Source organism: Neoarius graeffei, chromosome 27 (genome assembly GCF_027579695.1).
Source record: "Neoarius graeffei isolate fNeoGra1 chromosome 27, fNeoGra1.pri, whole genome shotgun sequence".
In the NCBI taxonomy this organism is placed as follows: domain Eukaryota; kingdom Metazoa; phylum Chordata; class Actinopteri; order Siluriformes; family Ariidae; genus Neoarius; species Neoarius graeffei.
The window spans coordinates 29,106,820-29,128,998 of NC_083595.1; the positions used below are offsets into that span (position 1 = coordinate 29,106,820).

The following is a 22,179-nucleotide window of genomic DNA, read 5'->3' on the forward strand; positions in this document are numbered from 1 at the left end:
ATGCTTATATAGTATTTGGAATCATATTGCAATAAATAGAATTAGACCAGAATTAAATTCCTAGCATATAAAAAATTACATCCTTGAAATATTCCACCCATCCATCCATCCATCCATCCATCCATCCTCTGTTACCACTTATCCTGTGCAGGGTCGCAGGCAAGCTGGAGCCTATCCCAGCTGACTCTTGACTATGGGCAAGAGGCGGAGTACACCCTGGACAAGTTGCCAGATCATCGCAGGGCTGACACATAGAGACAAACAACAGTTCACACCTATGGTCAATTTAGAGCCACCAATTAACCTAACCTGCATGTCTTTGGAGGAAACCAGAGCACCCAGAGGAAACCCATGCAGACACGGGGAGAACATGCAAACTCCACGCAGAAAGGCCCCCGTCAGCCACTGGACTCAAACCAAGGACCTTCTTGCTGTGAGGCAACAGTGCTAATATATATATATATATATATATATATATATATATATATATATATATATATATTTGCAGTTTGTTGTAAATATCTACCACATATCACAATATCAGTAGACAGTTTATATTTTGGTTTGAGGAATGACATGCAACCTTTGACCAGGATTTTCATGTCCATTGCCTGTTGACATTTATTGGTAAACTACAAAACCAGAAATTAATACAAACAACAGTGAAAATACTTAGAAAGTGGGTAGAAATTGGAACAAAATGATTTTCTGACACACGTTAAACATTATCAGTTCATTTGTTTACAAACATTAGAATTACTTCCTCATTTACATAAGCACCGACATCGATATATTTACATAAAAGATATTTTGTACTAAATATAAGTTTATGTAAAACAAATTTTAAATAAAAAATATGTTTTGTTAACTTAATACCACATACTGAATATTTTGAATAAATAATCATCTGGATGTCGATAATTGTGGAACAGTGTTGATAACAGTGGACAAAGGTGTCGATAATTGTGGAACGGTGTCACGTGATCGGATATGCTAAGTAATCGGGAATCAACTCATTTTTTTCCCCAAGTGGAGGTTTGAATAATTATTCATGCACAGTTTATGTATTGAAAGTCTTTCCTACTTTTGCAATGGCCCAAAGATCGTTAAGGTGTCGATAATTGTAGCCGCTGCTCTAGTATTTAACTTTATATGCAGGTTATTTTGTGTCATACATAATTAAATCTTATGGCATTTTTGTAGAACTGTCATATCAAGCAATTTATTATATAATATACACAAAAATTTATAGTCTTCAAAACAAATTAATTTAAAGTAATAAATAGGATGTTAAGGGTATGGCTACAGGGATTTTCATCCTTCTTATTATATTTCCTCGATGTCCAACAGGAACTGAAATTCTCACAGTCCAGGCTGCTGATAATGATGACCCCAAAACGGATAACGTGCGGATATTTTACAGATTGGCAGGGCAGGTGCCAGAAAGCCCACGCCAACTTTTCCGTGTGGACCGAGATTCCGGGGTGATCACAGTGCAGGCTGACAGCATGGAGGGCACAGCAGCACAATACACACTCACAATCATTGCTGAGGATGCTAAAGGTTACACACAATATATCCCCATGACAATCAACGATTACTTTGTCACATATACATTACAGTGACAATTTTTTTTCACATATCCCTGTTTCTTAGGAAGTTGAGGTCAGAGTAAGCCATGATATGGGGCCCCTGGAGCATAGCAAGTTAAATGCCTTGCACTAGAGCCCAACAGTGGCAGCTTGGAGATACTGGGGCTTGAACCCCCAGCCTTCCGATCAGTAACCCAGACCCTTAACCACATGATTGAAAAGACTGCCTGATGCATCAGTCCCAATATTTAAATAAAGTACTGTGCATTGGTCAAAAGATGGAACATGATTGTGACTGAATCAATGTAGGTTCAGTGAAGGAGGTGTGGTCTCTCTTTGCCTATCAGTCCTAATGAAATAGGTGTGGTCTCTCTTAGAGCCCCCGCCGCAAAGCAGTGCGGCGCGGGACAAATTTTGAAAGCTCATTGCGGGCGCGGGCGGGACCGGAAGTGCACATATGAGCGCGCGGGCGGGAGCGGTGATAAGCTGCAGTCCCACTAACTAAAAACGTGCTTGAAATAAAATATATAAATTATTAATTTATGTCTATCATATATAATTCATGCTGGATATTTTATTTGGCATTAATAAAAACATTTTAAGATGCCTAAATTTGTAGAGAGAGTTAGATTGCCATTGATCATTCTAATAACTCGCAGTTCACACCCAGCTAGCAAGAGAACCATGAGTAAAGTGATTTACGGCTTGCGTTAGTCTACAACTTTAGTCAGAGAGACATGTTACACAGTGACGGTAGGCTTGACTCAATGCCAAGCCCGGCGCCGTGGGGGGGCGAAAGGGGGCGTCGCCCCCTCGTGGCTACAGCCCCGCCCCCTCAACGGAGACTCAGATCACTTTATTGTTTTCTTATGAAAATATAATGTATTATAGACGTATTAATAATTTGCATTTTCAAATACGAAATATTAAGTGGTTGCGTATTGCACAAAAATACATTTCACATAAATCACCTGTTTTAGACATAGATATGTAATGCTGACACAGCCGCGCACACACAGACTTGTGATAAGGACAAGGGGAGGGGTCGTGCGGGCGGGGGTTTTACATGTACACTTACAAGTGCACTGTCTCTGCAATATCCTGTAATATGCAGTCAGTTTACGGGAGTAGTCTTTCCCCCACCGAATTAAACGAATTCAATCACAATGTTATGAATCTATTTTCTTTCTTTGTAGGCTAAGTTTATCTCCGTTTATGTTGGTGCATGTGTTCATATATGGTCCGCTTTGTGCGCAAATAGCGTAAGAATATGTGTCGTTGACGTCACCCCCCATGCAGCGGGGGTGAAAATTCATCACTTCAGAGTGTTTAGTCCCCTTCACGCCTAAACTGGGATCGCGGATTAAGTGGTTAGCGTTGACTCGGTGCGAGTCAGGAAGGCTATTACTGGTGCAGCCGCGGGGTCTGTTGATTTTTTTAAATTATGATTTTGGCCGCCGAGCCAAGTACCTTAGACTTGCATTGACGTTTTGTTTTCATGCCGCGGAGCTATTTGTATGTATTTTAAATTTAAAGGACTTGCCTGTAGGTTTGTGTGTGTTGTTGTATGTTTGGCATCTTTCCGGTTGTAACGCGTGTCTGTGAGAAAATCGGAGGGGAGGGTTAACAGGTGGGCACGGGTGTTGATAAAGCGCAACTGCCCTGGTAACATGTCACATGATTTTCCCGGACTAAAGCAACCTTCGGGGCCGTGGTTTTGTGGTTGGCGCAGTTAATTGTTTGAAACACGTTGTCAGACCGCCATCACTACTACACACTATATGAAAAATATTTGCCCCCTTGCGATTTCTAATTGCCCCCTTAGTAAACTGTTCCTGGCGCCGGGCCTGCTCAATGCTATCCCAGAAATCCTTCCTGTAATATGCAAATTTGGCTGTCCAATCAGAGGCGGCCAAATTTGCATATTACAGGAAGGATTTCTGGGATAGCACTGAGTCAAGCCTACCGTCACTGTGTAACATGTCTCTCTGACTAAAGTTGTAGACTAACTCAAGCAATAAGTCAATTCACTTTTCTTACTAACTCTGCTTTGTAATAAAAAAAAACCCCGTTGGTACAAAGCAAGCCCATTCACTTTCTTATACTGATCAGAGAATTACAATGGTTTCTCTTATGACAGAAATGTGTGATTCGCGATTAAATATCTTAATTGTTTGACAGCATTAACTATTATTGTTGGAGACAGTATATGCTGAATTCCAAAACAAGGTAAATAATAACGTGAGCTTTAGATATTTATTCTGAAATCCACTCAAAGTAGGGGGCGGGGCACCATCACGCTGTGTCAAGAGTCTTGTCACAAGAACTTTCCTGAGAAATAACGCGAATGTCTGCGTCATGCGGGATTTGCGGGTGGGAGCGGGACTGAAAATCATAATTTTTTTGTGGGCGCGCGAGCGCGGGACTAAAAATCATAATTCTTTGCGGGCGCGAGTGGGACTGCACAATGCGGGCGGGCGCGGGACTGAAAAATCCGACCCGCACAGACCTCTAGTCTCTATGCCTGTTTGTCCTAATAAAGGAAGTTAAGTCACTCTGCCTGTTGGTCCTAATAAAATAGGTTACGTCTCTCTGCCCGTCAATCCTAATGAAGTAGGTGTGGTCATTAAGCCTGCCCATTCTAATAAAGTAGGCATGGTTTCTCTGCCTGCCAGTTGTGATAAAGTAGATGTAGTCTCTCTGCCTGTTAATCCTAATGTCAATTGTCTCTCTGCCTGTTGGTCCTAATAAAGTAGGTTTAGCCTCTCTGTGGACCCTGAGCCTGCCCATTCTAATAAAGTAGGTTAGGTCTCTCTGCCTGTAAGTCCTAATGAAGTAGGTGTGGTCTGTCTGCTTGCCAGTTGTAATAAGGTAGGTGTGGTCTCTGTGTGTTGGTCCCAATAAAGTAAGTTAGGTCTCTCTGCCTGTTGGCCCTAATAAGGTAGGTTAGGTCTCTCTGCCTGTCAGCCTTAATGAAGTAGGTGTGGTCTCCCTGCCTGCCAGTTGTAATAAAGTAGGTGTGGTCTCTCTGCCTGTTGGTCCCAATAAAATAAGTTAGGTCTCTCTGCCTATTGGTCCTAATAAGGTAGGTTAGGTCTCTCTGCCTGTTGGTCACTATAAAGTTAGTTAGTTCTTTCTGTCTGTTGGTCCCAATAAAGTAAGTTAGGTATCTCTGCTTGTTCATCCTAATAAAGTAAGTTAGGTCTCTCTGCCTGTTTGTCCTAAAAAAGGAGGTTAGGTCTCTCTTTCAGTCAGTCCTAATAAAGAAAGTTAGGTCTCTCTGCTTGTTGATCCTAATAAACTAAGTTAGGTCTCTCTGCCTGTTGGTCCTAATGAAGTAGGTGTGGTCTCTCTGCCTGCCAGTTGTAATAAGGTAGGTGTGGTCTCTGCGTGTTGGTCCCAATAAAGTAAGTTAGGCCTCTCTGCCTGTTGGCCCTAATAAGGTAGGTTAGGTCTCTCTGCCTGTTGGTCACAATAAAGTAAGTTATGTCTCTCTGCCTGTTGGTCCTAATAAAGTAGGTTTAGCCTTTCTGTGGTCACTAAGCATGCCCATTCCAATAAAGTAGGTTAGGTATTTCTGTCTGTCAGTCCTAATGAAGTAAGTTAGGTGTCTCTGGCTGTTGGTCCTAATAAAGTGGTTTAGGTCTCTCTGCCTGTCAGTCCTAATGAAGTAAGTTAGGTCTCTCCACTTGTTGGTCCTAATAAACTAAGGTAAGTCTCTCTTCTTGTTGGTCCTAATAAATTAAGTTAGGTCTCCCTGCCTGTTGGTCCTAGTAAATTAAATTAGGTCTCCCTGCCTGTCAGTCCTAATGAAGTAGGTGTGGTTTCTCTGCCTGCCAGTTGTAATAAGGTAGGTGTGGCCTCTGCCTGTTGGCCCTCATAAAGTAAGTTAGGTGTCTCTGCCTGCTGGTCCCAATAAAGTAAGTTAGGGCTCTCTGCTTGTTAGTCCTAACAAACGAAGTTAGGTCTCTCTGCTTGTTGGTCCTAAGACACTAAGTTAGGTCTCTCTGCCTGTTAGTCCTAATAAAGTGGTTTAGGTCTCTCTGCCTGTTGGTCCCAATAAAGTAAGTTAGGTGTCTCTGCTTGTTGGTCCTAATAAACCAAGTTACTGTAGGTCTCTCTGCCTGTTGGTCCTAATAAAGTAGGTTAGGTCTCTCTGCCTGTTGGTCCTAATAAAATAAGTTACAGTGGTGCTTGAAAGTTTGAGTACCTTTAGAATTTTCTATATTTCTGCATAAATATGCTCTAAAACCTCATCAGATTTTCAAAGTCCTAAAAGTAGATAAAGGGAACCCAGTTACACAAATGAGACAAAAATAGTATGCTTGGTCATTTTTTTGTGGAAAATTATCTTACATATCTGTGAGTGGCAAAAATATGTGAACCTCTAGGATTAGAAGTTAATTTGCAGGTGAAATTAGAGTCAGGTGTTTTAAAATAATGGGATGACAATCAGGTGTGAGTGGGCACCCTGTTTTATTTAAAGAACAGGAAGCTATCAAAGTCTGATCTTCACAACACATGTTTGTGGAAGTGTATCATGGCACGAACAAAGGAGATTTCTGAGGATCTCAGAAACAGTGTTGTTGATGCTCATCAGGCTGGAAGAGATTACAAAACCATATCTAAAGAGTTTGGACTCCACCAATCCACAGTCAGACAAAAGGAGGCAATTCAAGACCATTGTTACCCTCCCCAGGAGTGGTCAACCAACAAAGATCACTCCAAGAGCAAGGCGTGTAATAGTCAGCAAGGTCACAAAGGACCCCAGGGTAACTTCTAAGCAACTGAAGGCCTCTCTCACATTGAGAGAGTCCTAACCTACTGCAATAAAGTAGGTTAGGTCTTTCTGACTGTCAGTCCTAATAAAGTAGGTTTGGTCTCTCTGACTGTCAGTCCTAATAAAGTATGTTAGGTCTCTCTGCCTGTTGGTCCCAATAAAGTAAGTTAGGACTCTCTGCCTGTTGGCCCTAATAAACTAAGTTAGGTTTCTCTGCCTGTCAGCCCTGCAATAATCTAGCAACTTATCGAGGGTGTACCCCATCTCTCGCCCATAGTCAACTGGGATTGGCTCCAGCTTACCTGTGACCCTGTAGAACAGGATAAGTGGCTAGAGATAATGGATGGATGGATGGAAGATATCTCTGCCTGTCAGTCCTAATGAAGTAAGTTAGGTCTCTTTGCCTGTTGGTCCTAATAAAGTAAATTCGGCCTCTCTGTCTGTTGGTCCCCATAAAGTAAGTTAGGTCTCTCTGCCTGTTGGTCCCAATAAAGTAGGTTAGGTCTCTCTGCCTGTTGGTCCTAATAAACTAAGTTAGGTCTCTCTGCCTGTCGGTCCTACTGAAGTACATTAGGTCTTTCTGCTTGTTGGTCCTAATAAACTAAGTTAGGTCTCTCTGTCTGTTGGTTCCAATAAAGAAAATTAGGTCTCTCTGCCTGTTGGTCCTAATAAAATAAGTTAGGTTTCTCTGCTTGTTGGTCCCAATAAAGTAGGTTAGGTCTCTCTTCCTGTCAGTCCTAATGAAATAGGTGTGGTCTCTCTGCCTGCCAGTTGTAATAAGATAGGTGTGGTCTCTGCCTGTTGGTCCCAATAAAGTAAGTTAGGTCTCTCTTCCTGTTGGTCCTAATAAAGTAAGTTCTCTCTTCCTGTTGGTCCCAATAAAGTAAGTTAGGACTCTCTGCCTGTTGGCCTAATAAACCAAGTTAGGTTTCTCTGCCTGTCAGCCCTGCAATAAGCTGGCGACTTGTTGAGGGTGTATCCTGCCTCTCTCCCATAGTCAGCTGGGATCAGTTCCAGCTTACCTGTAGAACAGGATAAGTGGCTAGAGATAATGAATGGATGGATAGAAGATCTCTCTGCCTGTTGGTCAAAATAAAGTAAATTGAGTCTCTCTGCCTGTCAGTCCAAATGAAGTCGGTGTGGTCTCTCTGCCTGTCACTTGTAATAAAGTAGGTGTGGTCTCTCTGCATGTTGGTTCCACTAAAGTAGACTAGACATCTGTGCCTGTTGGTCCTAATAAAGTAGGTTAGGTCTCTCTGCTTGTTGGTCACAATAAAGGAAGTTAGGTCTCTCTGCCTGTTAGTCCTAATGAATTAGGTGTGGTCTCTCTGCCTGCCATTTGTAATAAGGTAGGTGTGGTCTCTGCCTGTTGGTCCTAATAAACTAAGTTAGGTCTCTGCCTGTTGGTCCTAATGAAGTAGATGTGGTCATTAAACCTGTCCCTTCTAATAAAGTAGGCATGGTTTCTCTATGCCTATCAGTTGTAATAAAGTAGACGTATTATCTCTGTCTGTTGGGCCTAATAAAGTAGGTTTAACCTCTCTGTGGTCACTAAGCCTGCCCATTCTAATAAAGTAGGTTTGGTCTCTCTGCCTGTCAGTCCTAATAAAGTAGGCGTGGTCACTAAGCCTGCCCATTCTAATAAAGTAGGTGTGGTCTCTCTGCCATAATGGCGCTCATTTTTATTATACTGGTTATTGACCGTTTAAGTCACTTAGGTCTTCGGACTATTAGATACTTAGGTCTTATATATATATATATATATATATATATATATATATATATATATACACACACACACACACACACACATTGATCATGTATCGAGATACAATACTATGTCATTTCACAAGGGTAGAACACTCCTTTGTTATATTCAATAAACTCTGTTTGTGGGGGGAAAAAAAATAATCAGAGGTGGACAAAGTGCCCAACTTCATTATTTAAGTCAAAGTACTGATCCCACTGGTCAAAAGTTACTCCAATACAAGTGAAAGTTGCCCAGTCAAATTTTTACTTAAGTTAAAGTACTGAAGTACTTGTTTTTAAAAATACTTAAGTATTAAAAGTACATTTTCTGTCAACACATTGTTATATTATTGACACAATGATTACAAAACCTCTGAAGCAACCTACTGGATTATTCTGTGAATTCACAAAATGAATGCATGCTGTGCATCATGTTGGTTTAAATTTAAGCTAGCTAGTCAGTGAAACTCCACCTGACATGCTAGCAAACTCTTTTTAAACTCAAAATCATATTGGGTAGCTAATGTTATTAGAAAAGAAAGATTTCTACATTGTTTATTTGGCAAGATTATGCTAAAACATTTCTGAAAGGACTTCAGATAAGTTAACATTATTCATGTTAGCATAACTCCGTTTTTACATGCTAACTAACAGTGTCCAAGTTAATTAGCTATGTGTTAACGTTAGTTGTGGAAAAGGCGATGGCAACTTGGCGGGCAAATCCATAGAAATTCATTTGACTAACCAGACTACATAGCTATTGCAATGTTCGCTAGCTCTAAAAGCACAGACAACTTCATTGCAAACTTTCTCTTGGAATAAAAGGTTTACATACCTCAATATGCTTCCGCAGGTTGGATGGCGAGTTTTTGTAGGCCGTGATGTGGTTCGTTTTAGGTAAACAAAGCAAACATTTAAAACTAAATGAATCGTTAATCCTTTCAGAAAACTGAAGCATGGGTTCATGGGCCATGGGTGCATGCATTCCTCAGAAGAACCGCCTCCTTCAATTCTGCCATCAACTGATCGAGTTCAAATAACACTGCTGAGAAATCACTGAACTTGATTTTATACAGTCTATGGACATGAAATGACCCTAGTGATAACTGATAGGCTGTCTCAGTGTCACCTGCGAAAAAAATCAATTGTGTTTTAGAAAAGAAAAAAACATCCACTTTCAAAGCCGCTTCATAGTAATGAGTAACGAGGACCTTGATAGAAATGTAGTGGAGTGAAAAGTACGATATTTGTCTTTCAAATGTAGTGAAGTTAAAGTCATAAGTTTCCAAAAAAAATACTCAAGTAAAGTACAGATACTCAAAAAGTGTACTTAAGTACAGTACTCAAGTAAATGTACTTCTTTACTGTCCACCTCTGAAAATAATTATAATTAAGTCTCATTTATCTAGTGCCTTTCACAATCCCAAGGTTACTTTATATAGAGGAAGGAGAAAAAAAACGCAGATTAAGCAGTAAAGGAGGAAGAGAAGTGTTCATTGAACAGAAACGTCTTTAATTCAGTTTTGAAAGTAGAAAAAGAAGCACAGTCACAGAAAAAGATTTGAGGAAAGATCTATGCTGGTCTTTTTTCCCACCAACTGAAAATGACCTCCAGTTTTTGGCGTCAATTTCAGATCATGCTAAATATCAGACAGAGGAAGCAAATGTGCACAAGACGTGGTGTTTATAGGAAACAGTGCATTACAGTCCAGATGTCCTTCTTGGTATTTATAGTGTATTGTAGATAAATACATTTTTGTATGAGTATTTTAGTTAAACACTAACTTTATGTGTCTGTTTAGGTTGATACATGTACACTATGACACATAAGTGTTACATGACACATAATAAATTATTTGAAAGATTGTTCATTGCATGTCATGCTGTTGGTTATTAAATATAACTGGATGATCAGTGATGGAGGTTAACAGTAATAATGATAATGTTATGAAGTGACCATAAGTCGTGTCTTACTCTTTCTGCAGGGCTGAACAGCTCCTGCACAGTGATAGTTAAAGTTCTGGATGAGAACAACAACCCACCTGTCTTCTCTCAGCATGAGGTATGTGCACTGCTGTGTGTCTGTCTTTCTGTGAGGTCTTGTGAGGATAAGTATTACTCTGTGAGTGATTCTGCATGTTTTTGAATCTGTAGAAATTGCTAATGCGGACTTAGTGTATTTGTGTCTGACCATTGTATGCTTATATTTTGTGTACGCTGTTATTGATTTGTGTATTTCAATTTTCATTAAATTTCACTAATGTATTTGTGTGTATGAGGTGCTGCATGAACAGGTGTATGTCTATGCTCTAGTCTGGCAGATGCTGATTAGATTTACTGATGTGAACGAAGTAAAGACCTTTCAGGTGAATCCACAAATTAATTTCAGGCTTATAGGAAAGGGCTGATATTGCAAAGGGCTTTCCTGTTCAGAGCTCCAAATGGACAGTGTTCTCAGTGCTAATCAGATTAATCTCTGGGAAGACCGGTTATTCAAAAGCAAATCATACCACCTCAGTAACATGTATCCTTTAGTCAATACTGCAGTAAGATAAGGCCTCTGAAAATAGACACATTCCAACACATTAAACAAAGCAGTTAAAATTTTATTTGAAATTAACACAAATTTTTTTGATAGCTAGCATAGTTATTATTTTGGATCCAGGATTAAGACATAAATGCAGAATTTTCCATGAATCTTCAGCTGGACTCAAAACACTTTGAAGCAAACAACTAACAGGATGTCAAAACTGGAAGATATTAAACTATGAACAGTGTAAACTGCAAACATAAAACTAGAAAAAAAAATAGTCAACCCCAGAATTATTGGCACCTTTCAACAGAAAGGGCAACAGTAATCACTAATGATGATGTCAATTAATTTATTTTTGAACAAAATTTCAGATAAATAGCATGAGGGTTTCCAACATTAAGCATTTTAATTTCAAATTTATTTGTCACATACACAATCATACAGAGTACGACGTGCAGTGAAATGCTTATTGCAATGCTCCGTAGGTCGTGAGGATATTTTTTTTTTGGGGGGGGAGGAGTGGTAAAAAAGGAAAGGGAGTAAAATAGAATATAATAAATATAAAAAATAAGAATTTAAAAAATAAGAATGTAATGATGGAGCTCTTCAGAATATACACAATATACAGAATGTGTGTGCAGGGCTCGAAATTTGCGGTGGTCCGGTCGCCTGGGGCGACTTAATTTGTCATTTGGCGGGTAATTCCTGTCACTAGCCAGCCCGGCTGGCTAGTTGAAAATAAAAAATATATATGAAGCGAAGATTCAGACTAAGGCTGTGCGATATATCGAATATACTCGATATATCTCCGAAAATTCTGTGTGAGATACATATAATTATTATATTGTAACTATCGAGTATTTTATGGTCATCTGCCGACTTGCATTTGTTTCGTGTTTGTTGCGTTTGTTCAAAACCTTTTCCGGTGGTTTTCTCCCTGTCCCTCAGGCAGTAACGTGAGAGGCTGCCTAAGGGTAAAAAAACAATAATGTCACGCAATCGCCAACCAATCCCGGGTGACATCTCGGTGCTGAAAGGAACTTGCGGGAAGATTTCCTAGTTAGGGTTTACAGCACTGACTCAGTTCGTGCAATCGCTGGTGTTGCATAGGCTACCGTGTAAGCTCTGTCAATTTTAGCGACAAGTTAAAAATGGAAGTGGACGAATTGGTTCCTAAAAGAACTAGTAAGGGGTTAGTCATCTGGCATTTTTTTGGATATTGCGAGGAGGACGTGGAACAGCAAATGCCAATTTGTAAAGTGTGCAAAAAAATAAACAGTATCAAAATACTCAGGTCTTGAAATAAATGCACATTAGTCATGAACAATGGTAACTACTCTCTTTTGTGTTATTTTTGACAGAAGTAAAATTCATACATGAACAAATTTTGGTGAGTTGATTTTCTGTTTGGCTAGTTAGTTTGGAAGGTAACTAGTCCGGCTGTCTGGTGAAAAAATATATGAATTTCGAGCCCTGGTGTGTGTGTGTATATCTCATCTCATCTCATTATCTCTAGCCGCTTTATCCTGTTCTACAGGGTCGCAGGCAAGCTGGAGCCTATCCCAGCTGACTACGGGCGAAAGGCGGGGTACACCCTGGACAAGTCGCCAGGTCATCACAGGGCTGACACATAGACACAGACAACCATTTCACACTCACATTCACACCTATGGTCAATTTAGAGTCACCAGTTAACCTAACCTGCATGTCTTTGGACTGTGGGGGAAACCGGAGCACCCGGAGGAAACCCACGCAGACACGGGGAGAACATGCAAACTCCACACAGAAAGGCCCTCGCTGGCCATGGGGCTCGAACCCGGACCTTCTTGCTGTGAGGCGACAGTGCTAACCACTACACCACTGTGCCGCCCCAGAACATTTTTATTTTTAGCAAATTTGATAAATAAAAACTTTATACAAAACATTAGTTCAGTAACACACACTGCCATTTTCTTTTCTTCTTTTTTTGGTGGTTGGCAAACCAACTTAAAGGTGCATTACTGCCACCGACTGGGCTGGAGTATGAAACAGGCGATATGGGGGGGATCTATATTCTTTTATTTAGCTATTTCTGTTTCTTTTAAATACTTGATAAAGTGATATATCTGACTTGATGCGCTCCGCCATTTTGTTTTTCTCTACTCATGGTATATGAGCTGATAGCCTAGTAGTAGAGTAGCCAATCAGAGTACATGATTGCTCATATTCAGTGAATGTGGATAGAATAATATAGAATATACAACTTACAGAATATGTATAAATATATTGCACACAAGAAATAGATTGCACTGCACCGAATATGTTGAAATGTATATTGCATTATAATTAGGTTGCACAAAGAGGTTTGCTATAGAAATGCATTGTACATATTGTACTGTAGTCAGATGAACTTACATAAAGAGGATGTAAGAGATGGAGGGGATGAGGGTGAAGTGGTGACGATACCTAGTAGTTTTCCAGTGTTGTCTTTTATTGTTTGTTACTATTACTGTTATTGCCCTGATTAAGAATCTGAATGGCCTGAGGGAAGAATCTCCTCCTCATTCTCTTCGTGTTGGCCTTATGGGAGTGAAAGCGCTTCCCTGACCTCAACAGAGAGAAGAGTCCATATTCGGGGTGGCTGAGGTCTTTCATTATCTTCCTGGCCTTGGTCCGGCACCGCTTAGTGTAAATAAATCAGATAAAGTAATGCATTCTCCTAAATCTCCTTCTTCCAGTGGATGCCCAACCCCCCATTTTTTTTACATAACAGTTAAAAATTGTAATTCCTCATGGAAACTTTCAATTTCTTCTCCTGAGGTGATCTTCTAAAAATGGCCACCTTTCTTCACTTTTTTAAGGGAAGCTGTTTTGTGGAAAATCCCCTCCATGCACTCACCCACACTGTGTGAATAATGCAGGAGCACAGAGATGCACGTGGGTGTTTTTAAGATAGAGCAGTAGCAAAGTAACAACACTGAGAGCTCCGAAAGAGCGAGATTCTTGCAAAACTCGATCAGGGGACGCCCAAATTCCTGAATTCCGGCAACTTTTTTATGAAAAGTGTATTTTTATAAAAAGGAATATAAATTTTTAATGCACCTTTGATCAGACCCAACGGTTTTTATGTCAAGTGATCAAATGTGGACCCTAATTTGAGTGCCAATCAAGTGTACTGACTTGAACATAGTCCTGTAGTGATCAAATCACAGTTAGATGTAAAACTTGATGAGGCAGGATGGGAAAGCAAAAAAGCAGAGCTATATAAAGAAAATAATAAAAAATTTGTTCATTCACCTTCAGTAGCCTCTTTATTGTCTCATGTACACTCAAACTCAGACTTAAGCATACAGTGAAGTTTAACCTCTGCATTTAACCCATCTGAAGCAGTGAACACACACACACACACACACACACACACACACACACACACACACACACACACACACACACACACACGTGAGCAATGAGCACACACACATACACAGAGCAGTGGGCAGCTATGCTACAGCGCCCAGGGAGTAGTTGTGGGTTAGGTGCCTGTGGCAGTTTGTAGGAGTGGGAGGAGAACAGAAGACGGCAGGCCAGAACTGAGTTTCGTAACTCTTTGTTTATTTTGACACTTTTCAGTGGTCTCTCATACACACACAGAGACACACACACACATCAGGTGTCTGGTTGGGGAGAGAGATCCTCCTCTGCTCTCGCTCTCTCCTTAAATAGGGCACGGTCACTGGGGAAGACACACAAACACATGTTAATCAACATTAGGTGCAGTGATTCTGCCACTTACCTTCCCTGACTCCGTCCTCCGGTCACAGACCGACGCTTGACCACGCCCCCGCTGCCACATACCCCCACCGCCCGACTCAGGCCGGGTGGCTGGGCGGCCGTCCGGCCTGCAGCCGACTCCCCCCCCCCCCCCCTTGACGGGAGAGGAAGTCCGCCATGACCATCTGTGCCCCTGGCCTGTGGATGACCTTGAAGTTAAAGGGTTGGAGTGCCAGATACCAACGGGTGATCCGTGCATTGGCATCCTTCATGCGGTGGAGCCACTGGAGGAGCGCGTGGTCCGAACAGAGGGTGAAAGGGCGTTCCAGCAGGTAGTAATAGAGGGCGAGGACCGCCCACTTGATTGCCAGGCACTCTTTTTCAATGGTGCTGTAGCGCCCCTCACGCACCGACAGCTTCCTACTGATGTACAGCACTGGGTGGTCCTCCCCCTCCACCCCCTGGGGCAAAACAGCCCCCAGCCCTCTGTCCGATGCATCCGTCTGTAACATAAAGGGGAGAGAAAAGTCAGGGGAGTGTAACAGTGGCCCCCCACACAGTGCAGCCTTCACCTCAGAAAAAGCCCGCTGGCATTGCTCCGTCCACTGGACTGGATCTGGTGCCCCCTTTTTAGTGAGATCAGTCAGCGGGCTGGTGACATCCGAATAATTAGGTATAAACCTACAATAGTAGCCAGCCAGCCCCAGGAACTGTTTCACCCCCTTTTTGGTCTTGGGCCTCGGGCAGGCGGCAATTGCTACGGTCTTGTTAATTTGGGGATGCACCTGCCCGTTGCCCAAGTGGAAGCCCAGATACTGTACTTCCACCCGCCCAATCACACACTTCTTCGGGTTGGCTGTGAGACCCGCTCGCCTCAGTGACCTAAGGACGGCCCTCAGGTGTTGTAGGTGCCACGGCCAGTCGTTACTATAGATAATGATGTCATCTAAGTATGCGGCCACGTGGGTGGCGTGGGGGCGGAGGACCCTATCCATCAGCCGCTGGAACGTAGCGGGCTCCCCAAACAGCCCAAAAGGAAGTGTGACAAACTGGTGTAAGTCAAACGGTGTGGAAAAGGCCATTTTTTCTTGGGATAATGGAGTCCAGGGGATCTGCCAATAACCCTTTGTCAAATCCAGTGTCGAATAAAAGCGAGCCGTGCCTAGTCGATCGAGCAACTCATCAATACGAGGCATTGGGTACGCGTCGAATTTAGACACCGCGTTGACTTTTCTATAGTCTACACAGAACCGGACCAACCCGTCGGCCTTGGGTACCAAGACCACCGGGCTGCTCCAGTCACTGTGGGATTCCTCGACGATGCCCATTTCGATCATGGCCTCGAGTTCTTCCTGAACCACTTTTTTCTTGTGTTCGGGTAGCCGGTAAGGGTGGCTGTGCACTACCACCCCCGGGGGGATCTCACTGTGGTGCTCGATGAGGTCGGTGTGGCCGTGCAGGGGCGAGAACACATCCGAAAATTTGGTCTGCAACTGGGCAACCTCCGCGAGTTGGGTCGGGGAGAGGTGGTCTCCACAGGGGACCGGAGAGGTACACGATGCCAATGTTCCCTTTGGAACCTCCGGACCCAGCTCCGCCTTCTCTAGAACCACCGACACCAACGCCATGGGGACCTCCTCGTTCCGGAGTTTGAGCAGATTGAGGTGGTAAATCTGTAGCGCCCCACCCCTGTCCGTTCGCCTTACCTCATAGTTGACGTCCTCTACTTGCTGTGTGACCTCAAAAGGGTCCTTGCCACTTAGTGATTAATTTGGAGCTCGATGTGGGCAACAGGCCGAGTACTTTATCTCCCGGTGCGAACTCCGTAAGATGCGTACCCTTGTTGTACAGGCGGGTTTGCCATTCTTGAGCCTGCCGCAAATTCTCCTGGGTTAGGTGAGTGAGTGTGTGGAGTTTTGCGTGCAGGTCAATAACGTATTGAATCTCATTTTTACTTGGTGAAGGTCCCTCCTCCCAATTTTCTGGGTTAGGTGAGTGAGTGTGTAGAGTTTTGCGTGCAGGTCAATAACGTATTGAATCTCATTTTTACTTGGTGAAGGTCCCTCCTCCCAATTTTCTCGCAGCACGTCTAAAATGCTGCATGGCTTATGCCCATATAAAAATTCAAATGGGGAGAACCCTATGGAGGCTTGTGGGACCTCTCGCACTGCAAATAACAAGGGTTCGAGCCATTTATCCCAATTGCGGGCGTCCTCACTTACGAATTTAATTATATTTTTGAGGGTGCGATTGAATCATTCGACTAAACTGTCCATTTGTGGGTGATAAACGCTGGTGCGGATCGGCTTAATTCCTAATAACCCATACAGTTCGTTCAGTGTTCGTGACATAAACGAGGTGCCTTGATCAGTCAGAATTTCTTTGGGGATTCCAACTCCGGAGATGACGCAGAAGAGCGCTTCCGCAATACTGCGTGCTGAGATATTGCAAAGAGGCACTGCTTCCGGGTATCGCGTTGCATAGTCCACTAGCACTAATATAAAGCGATACCCTCGTGTTGACCGATCTAATGGCCCGACGAGATCCATCCCAATCCTTTCGAACGGGGTCTTGATTAATGGGAGGGGGCGCAAAGGCGCTTTTGGAATGGCTGCTGGATTTACTAACTGGCATTCGCGGCATGCCATACACCACTTACGGACATCGCCGCGAATTCCTGGTCAATAGAACCGGGCCATTATTCGGGCTAGTGTCTGTGGTGTTACCAGTTTGGGCTGCTACCCAGGCTGCTGTGGCCATTGACCATGTACGAGGTTTCACTTAGCCATGCCAATAGCTTGGAAAGGCTAGTGAACACGTATGTGAGGAAATGGCTTGGGCTTCCGAAGTGCGTCAGCAGTGTTGGACTGTACTGTAAAGGAGCCCTGTCACTGCCTATCTCAAGTCTGGTGGAAGATTTTAAGTATGCGAAGGTGAGGCTGGACATGTCCCTTGCTGACTCCCGGGACCCCATGGTAAGAGGTGCTGCTCCTACCCTAGCAACTGGGAGGAAGTGGACCCCTGCCACAGCGGTGCTACAGGCCAAATCTGCCCTCCTGCACCGGGACGTAGTGGGCCACGTCCAACAAGGAAGAGCAGGATTTGGCCTTGGAGCTATGACACCTCTCTGGCAGAATGCATCTATAACTGAGCGTCGCACTTTGGTGGTGGAGGATGTGCGACGACAGGAAGAAGCAGCCAGATGCTCCAAAGCTGTGGCACAAGCCAAACAGGGCCGCTGGATGAGGTGGGAGGGGGTTGAGAGGAAGAAACTAACATGGAGCGAGCTTTGGGGCATGGAGTCCAACCGGTTGAGTTTCATCATCCGAGCTACATATGATGTCCTACCCTCTCCCACTAATCTGCACCTGTGGCTTGGAAAGGACCCATCTTGCCCCCTGTGTACAACCCCTGCAACACTCAAACACATTCTGGTTGGCTGCAAGACTAGCCTCACTCAAGGCAGATACACTTGGAAACATAACCAAGTTCTCAAGTGTTTGGCTGACAAACTTGAGCGCAAGAGAGTAGCAACTAACAGCAAGCTCGTCAGCATCCAGAATGCGCACAGTCACCAGCCATTGTTTGTGCAGGAGGGAGATAAGCGTGGGGGGGGCCCTCAAGCGTGGATCTGTCCCCACTGAATGCAGCCAGGGACTGGCAGATGAGAGTGGATCTAGACCAGAGGCTCATCTTCCCTCCAGAGATTGCAATAACAACCCTTCGTCCAGACATCGTCCTCTGGTCTAATTCCTGCCGGCTCACCTACATCATTGAGCTAACAGTTCCCTGGGAGGATGCCCATGAAGAAGCCTTTGAGTGCAAGAAGCTGCATTATTCTGACCTTGCAGCTGAGGCAGAGGACAAAGGTTGGAAGATAAGGGTGCGTCCAGTGGAGGTGGGCTGCAGGGGCTTTGTGGCAAGCACAACAGCAAAGCTCCTTAGGGAGATTGGAGTCAGGGGGCAGGCGCACAGACAAGCCATCAAAGAACTAGCCAACACTGCAGAGAGAACAAGCCATTGGTTATGGCTGAAGAGAGGCGATACCATCTGGGCTGCTAGGAACAGCTAGCAGCGGGACACACACCCAGGCTTGATCAACCTGTGGTGGGCCTGCCTCAGCAGAGGGTGTATTGTGTTAAGTGGCCGAAACACCCGGTGACGCTCAGGTACACAACTGACGATGTGTCCTGCTGTAAAAGCTGTGTAGCACCCACCCGTCCTACAAATGGTGCAAATACTAGGGATATGTAAAACATCAAGTCCTTTCAATGAATCCTGAATCTTGAATCTTATCCTGAAGTGTCCAGCCATGGGATTAAAGTGAACCGCCTGGAATACCAATTCCCGGCAGCTTTTTGGAATCAAAAGCTGCATGATTTGTTCTTTAGTCTGAGTGTCCTGCATCACTCGGTATAATCTATCCTTCATAATTGAGAAGTAGGGGAAGGAAGGGGTGGCATTTGGCTGGAGCGTTTGACCATCGATTACTCTCACTTGGTCAAATGCATGCCACAGAGTCTCGTCTCGCGACTGCTCTAATGGAAAATCTGCAAGGGATTCCCCAATAGAAGGAGGAGGAGCCTGAGGCTCCTCACTCTGACACGGAGATGACGTAGACGGCTCTGTGACAGCTGCTCCCGCCAATGTGACACCGGGACCTCCCCCTGTGGAACTACGGCAGGACCCACTCTTCACTAAATGACTCATTAATTCCCCAAATCCCGGCCAATCAGTCCCCAAAATTATTTAGTGGGTAAGGTGAGGATTAACCGCCGCCTTTCCTCTAAATTTTTCCCCTCGAAAAAGAATGTGGACCGACACTAAAGGGTAGTTGTGAACATCCCTGTGCACACACAACACCTTCACCAACTGTGCTCCCCCAATGCCTCGTTGTGCACCAGGCTTTGGTGGATTGAGGTCTGATTACAGCCAGAGTCCACCAACACCTGATATGTATCCCCTTGGACACTCACCGGTATGCGATATGCTCCGGCCTGATTGAGGGCGGCTCCTGGCATGTCGGGGATCCGAACCACCGCGCCAACCTCCATTGCCGAGCACTGCTGTTGGAGGTGGCCCGGCTCCCCGCAGCGCCAGCAAACCAGCCCGGGCTTCCTCTCTGCACTGGTGCTCTGGGACACAGGGAGAACATGCAAACTCCACACAGAAAGGCCCCCGTCAGCCACTGGGCTTAAACCCAGAACCTTCTTGCTGTAAGGTGACAGTGCTGACCACTATACCACTGTGCTGCCCAAACAAAGGCTTCTTGGCTTGGCTTCTTAACCTCTTTATCCTAATCACGGTCTCAGTGGAGCCAGAAACTGTTCCAGAGACCCCAAAAAGGGGTCACTTTCAGCTTGGTATTCTAACCTTAAAATGCTCAGGATGCATGCCAGGAGAAAGATGCATAGGCACCATGTATTTCCCCCTGCTGCTGACAGTGAGGTCGAGCCCTTCTCTGAGGCAAAGCCAAGATTTATAAGATGGATGTACAGTAGTCTGAGCGAATGCATTTACAGAGTCAGGCTGCCAGTGCTGAATCATGGGAACATGCACCTTGAGGGCAAACAGCTTACCTTAAAACTTAAGCAATAGCCACTGCTGAAAATATCCAGCTATTGCTACTTCTACTGTAAGTTATTTAAATTAAATGACATGCTGTTGTTATTTTGAAGTGTTTGCCAAAATCAGTGCTCATTCTCTCCCTCTCTCTATCACACATGCATACACACACAAAGCAAGAGGTGGAAAAAACTCTTAAGCAGGTTGAGATGGTGTAGCCATGTGAGTGTGTGATGGTGCAGTGGAGTGTGAGTGTTGACAGGTTTAGCCTGGCTGATCAGAAGCTCAGTGAGAAGAGCTGATTACTGTTCTCCCAAACATGCTGACATACAGGCTGAGATAGAGAAGCTCACCACCTCGCATGAACCTGCCAAGACTCACTGCAGGAACACAAACTATTATAAAGAGAGTGATATAGTGGATCTGCAAAACTTCTGCTTCTGTTGCTTCTCTGGCTCTTGAGAACATTAAGAAGATATATAGTCTGATACCTCTCTTGACATGAATCATGCATTTGTAAAATGTTTAATATTCTTTTCTAGCTCACCTTTTTTTAAACACTGGAGGCCGTTGTGATACTTTTAGGTTGTGATTTATGCAAGTTTGAAGTCTCATCTCATCTCTTCTCATCTCATCATCTGTAGCCGCTTTATCCTGTTCTACAGGGTCGCAGGCAAGCTGGAGCCTATCCCAGCTGACTACGGGCGAAAGGCGGGGTACACCCTGGACAAGTCGCCAGGTCATCACAGGGCTGACACATAGACACAGACAACCATTCAAATCAAATCAAATCAAGTTTATTTGTATAGCGCTTTTAACAATAAACATTGTCGCAAAGCAGCTTTACAGAATTTGAACGACTTAAAACATGAGCTAATTTTATCCCTAATCTATCCCCAATGAGCAAGCCTGTGGCGACGGTGGCAAGGAAAAACTCCCTCAGACGACATGAGGAAGAAACCTCAAGAGGAACCAGACTCAAAAGGGAACCCATCCTCATTTGGGCAACAACAGACAGCCTGACTATAATATTAACAGTTATAACCCTCAACTGTCCCACTCAAATTTCACACTCACAGTCAATTTAGAGTCACCAGTTAACCTAACCTGCATGTCTTTGGACTGTGGGGGAAACCGGAGTACCCAGAGGAAACCCACGCGGACATGGGGAGAACATGCAAACTCCACACAGAAAGGCCCTCGTCGGCCACAGGGCTCGAACCCGGACCTTCTTGCTGTGAGGCGACAGCGCTAACCACTACACCACCGTGCCGCCTAAGTTTGAAGTTTCAGTGTAAATTTTAAATACAAGTCTAAATGGTAAATCTAAATGTTAAACATAGAAGTTCACCGTTTTGTTCATATGCTAATATTATTCCAAATATGTTATGCTATTCCAAAACTAGCACTAGGAGTGCAAATAACCACCCTGGCAACCCAGCTGGTGCTTTGTTTTCCTAATGTTTGACCTTTCCCATTTTGAAAGGACAAGATCAATTCACATCCATCCATCTATCCATTATCCGTAACCACTTATCTTGTGCAGGGTCATGGGTAAGCCAGAGCCTATCCCAGCTGACTATGGGCGAGAGGCGGGGTACACCCTGGACAAATCGCCAGGACTGACACATAGAGTCAAACAACCATTCACACTCACGGTCAATTCAGAATCACCAATTAGCCTAACCTGCATGTCTTTGGACTGTGGGGGAAACCAGAGCACCTGGAGGAAACCCGGGGAGAACATGCAAACTACACACAGAAAGGCCCTTGTTGGCCACTGGGCTCAAACCTCGAACCTTCTTGCTGTGAGGCAACAGTGCCAACCACTACACCACCATCAATTCACATATAAATGTATAAACATTTAACAGTTATTCCATGAAATCAAGTCGTATATGAGTTGATAGCCGATGAGGCGCCTAGTGCCAAGTTGGCTATAAGCCATGTACAACCCCGATTCCAAAAAAGTTGGGACAAAGTACAAATTGTAAATAAAAACGGAATGCAATAATTTACAAATCTCAAAAACTGATATTGTATTCACAATAGAACATTGACAACATATCAAATGTCGAAAGTGAGACATTTTGAAATTTCATGCCAAATATTAACTCATTAGAAAATTTCATGACAGCAACACATTTCAAAAAAGTTGGGACGGGGCAATAAGAGGCTGGAAAAGTTAAAGGTACAAAAAAGGAACAGCT

At 43.8% G+C, this 22,179-nt stretch overlaps 1 protein-coding gene across 1 annotated transcript in view; it reads left to right on the forward strand.

Moving 5' to 3' along the window:
• The window catches only part of cdh16 (cadherin 16, KSP-cadherin), a 157,577-nt gene that overhangs the window by 54,417 nt on the left and 80,981 nt on the right, over positions 1–22,179 (forward strand). Inside the window, exons 9-10 of the mRNA XM_060911626.1 lie at positions 1,351–1,563; positions 10,107–10,183. Coding sequence (XP_060767609.1) covers positions 1,351–1,563; positions 10,107–10,183 — 290 coding nt within the window. The remainder of the gene's footprint in view (positions 1–1,350; positions 1,564–10,106; positions 10,184–22,179) is intronic.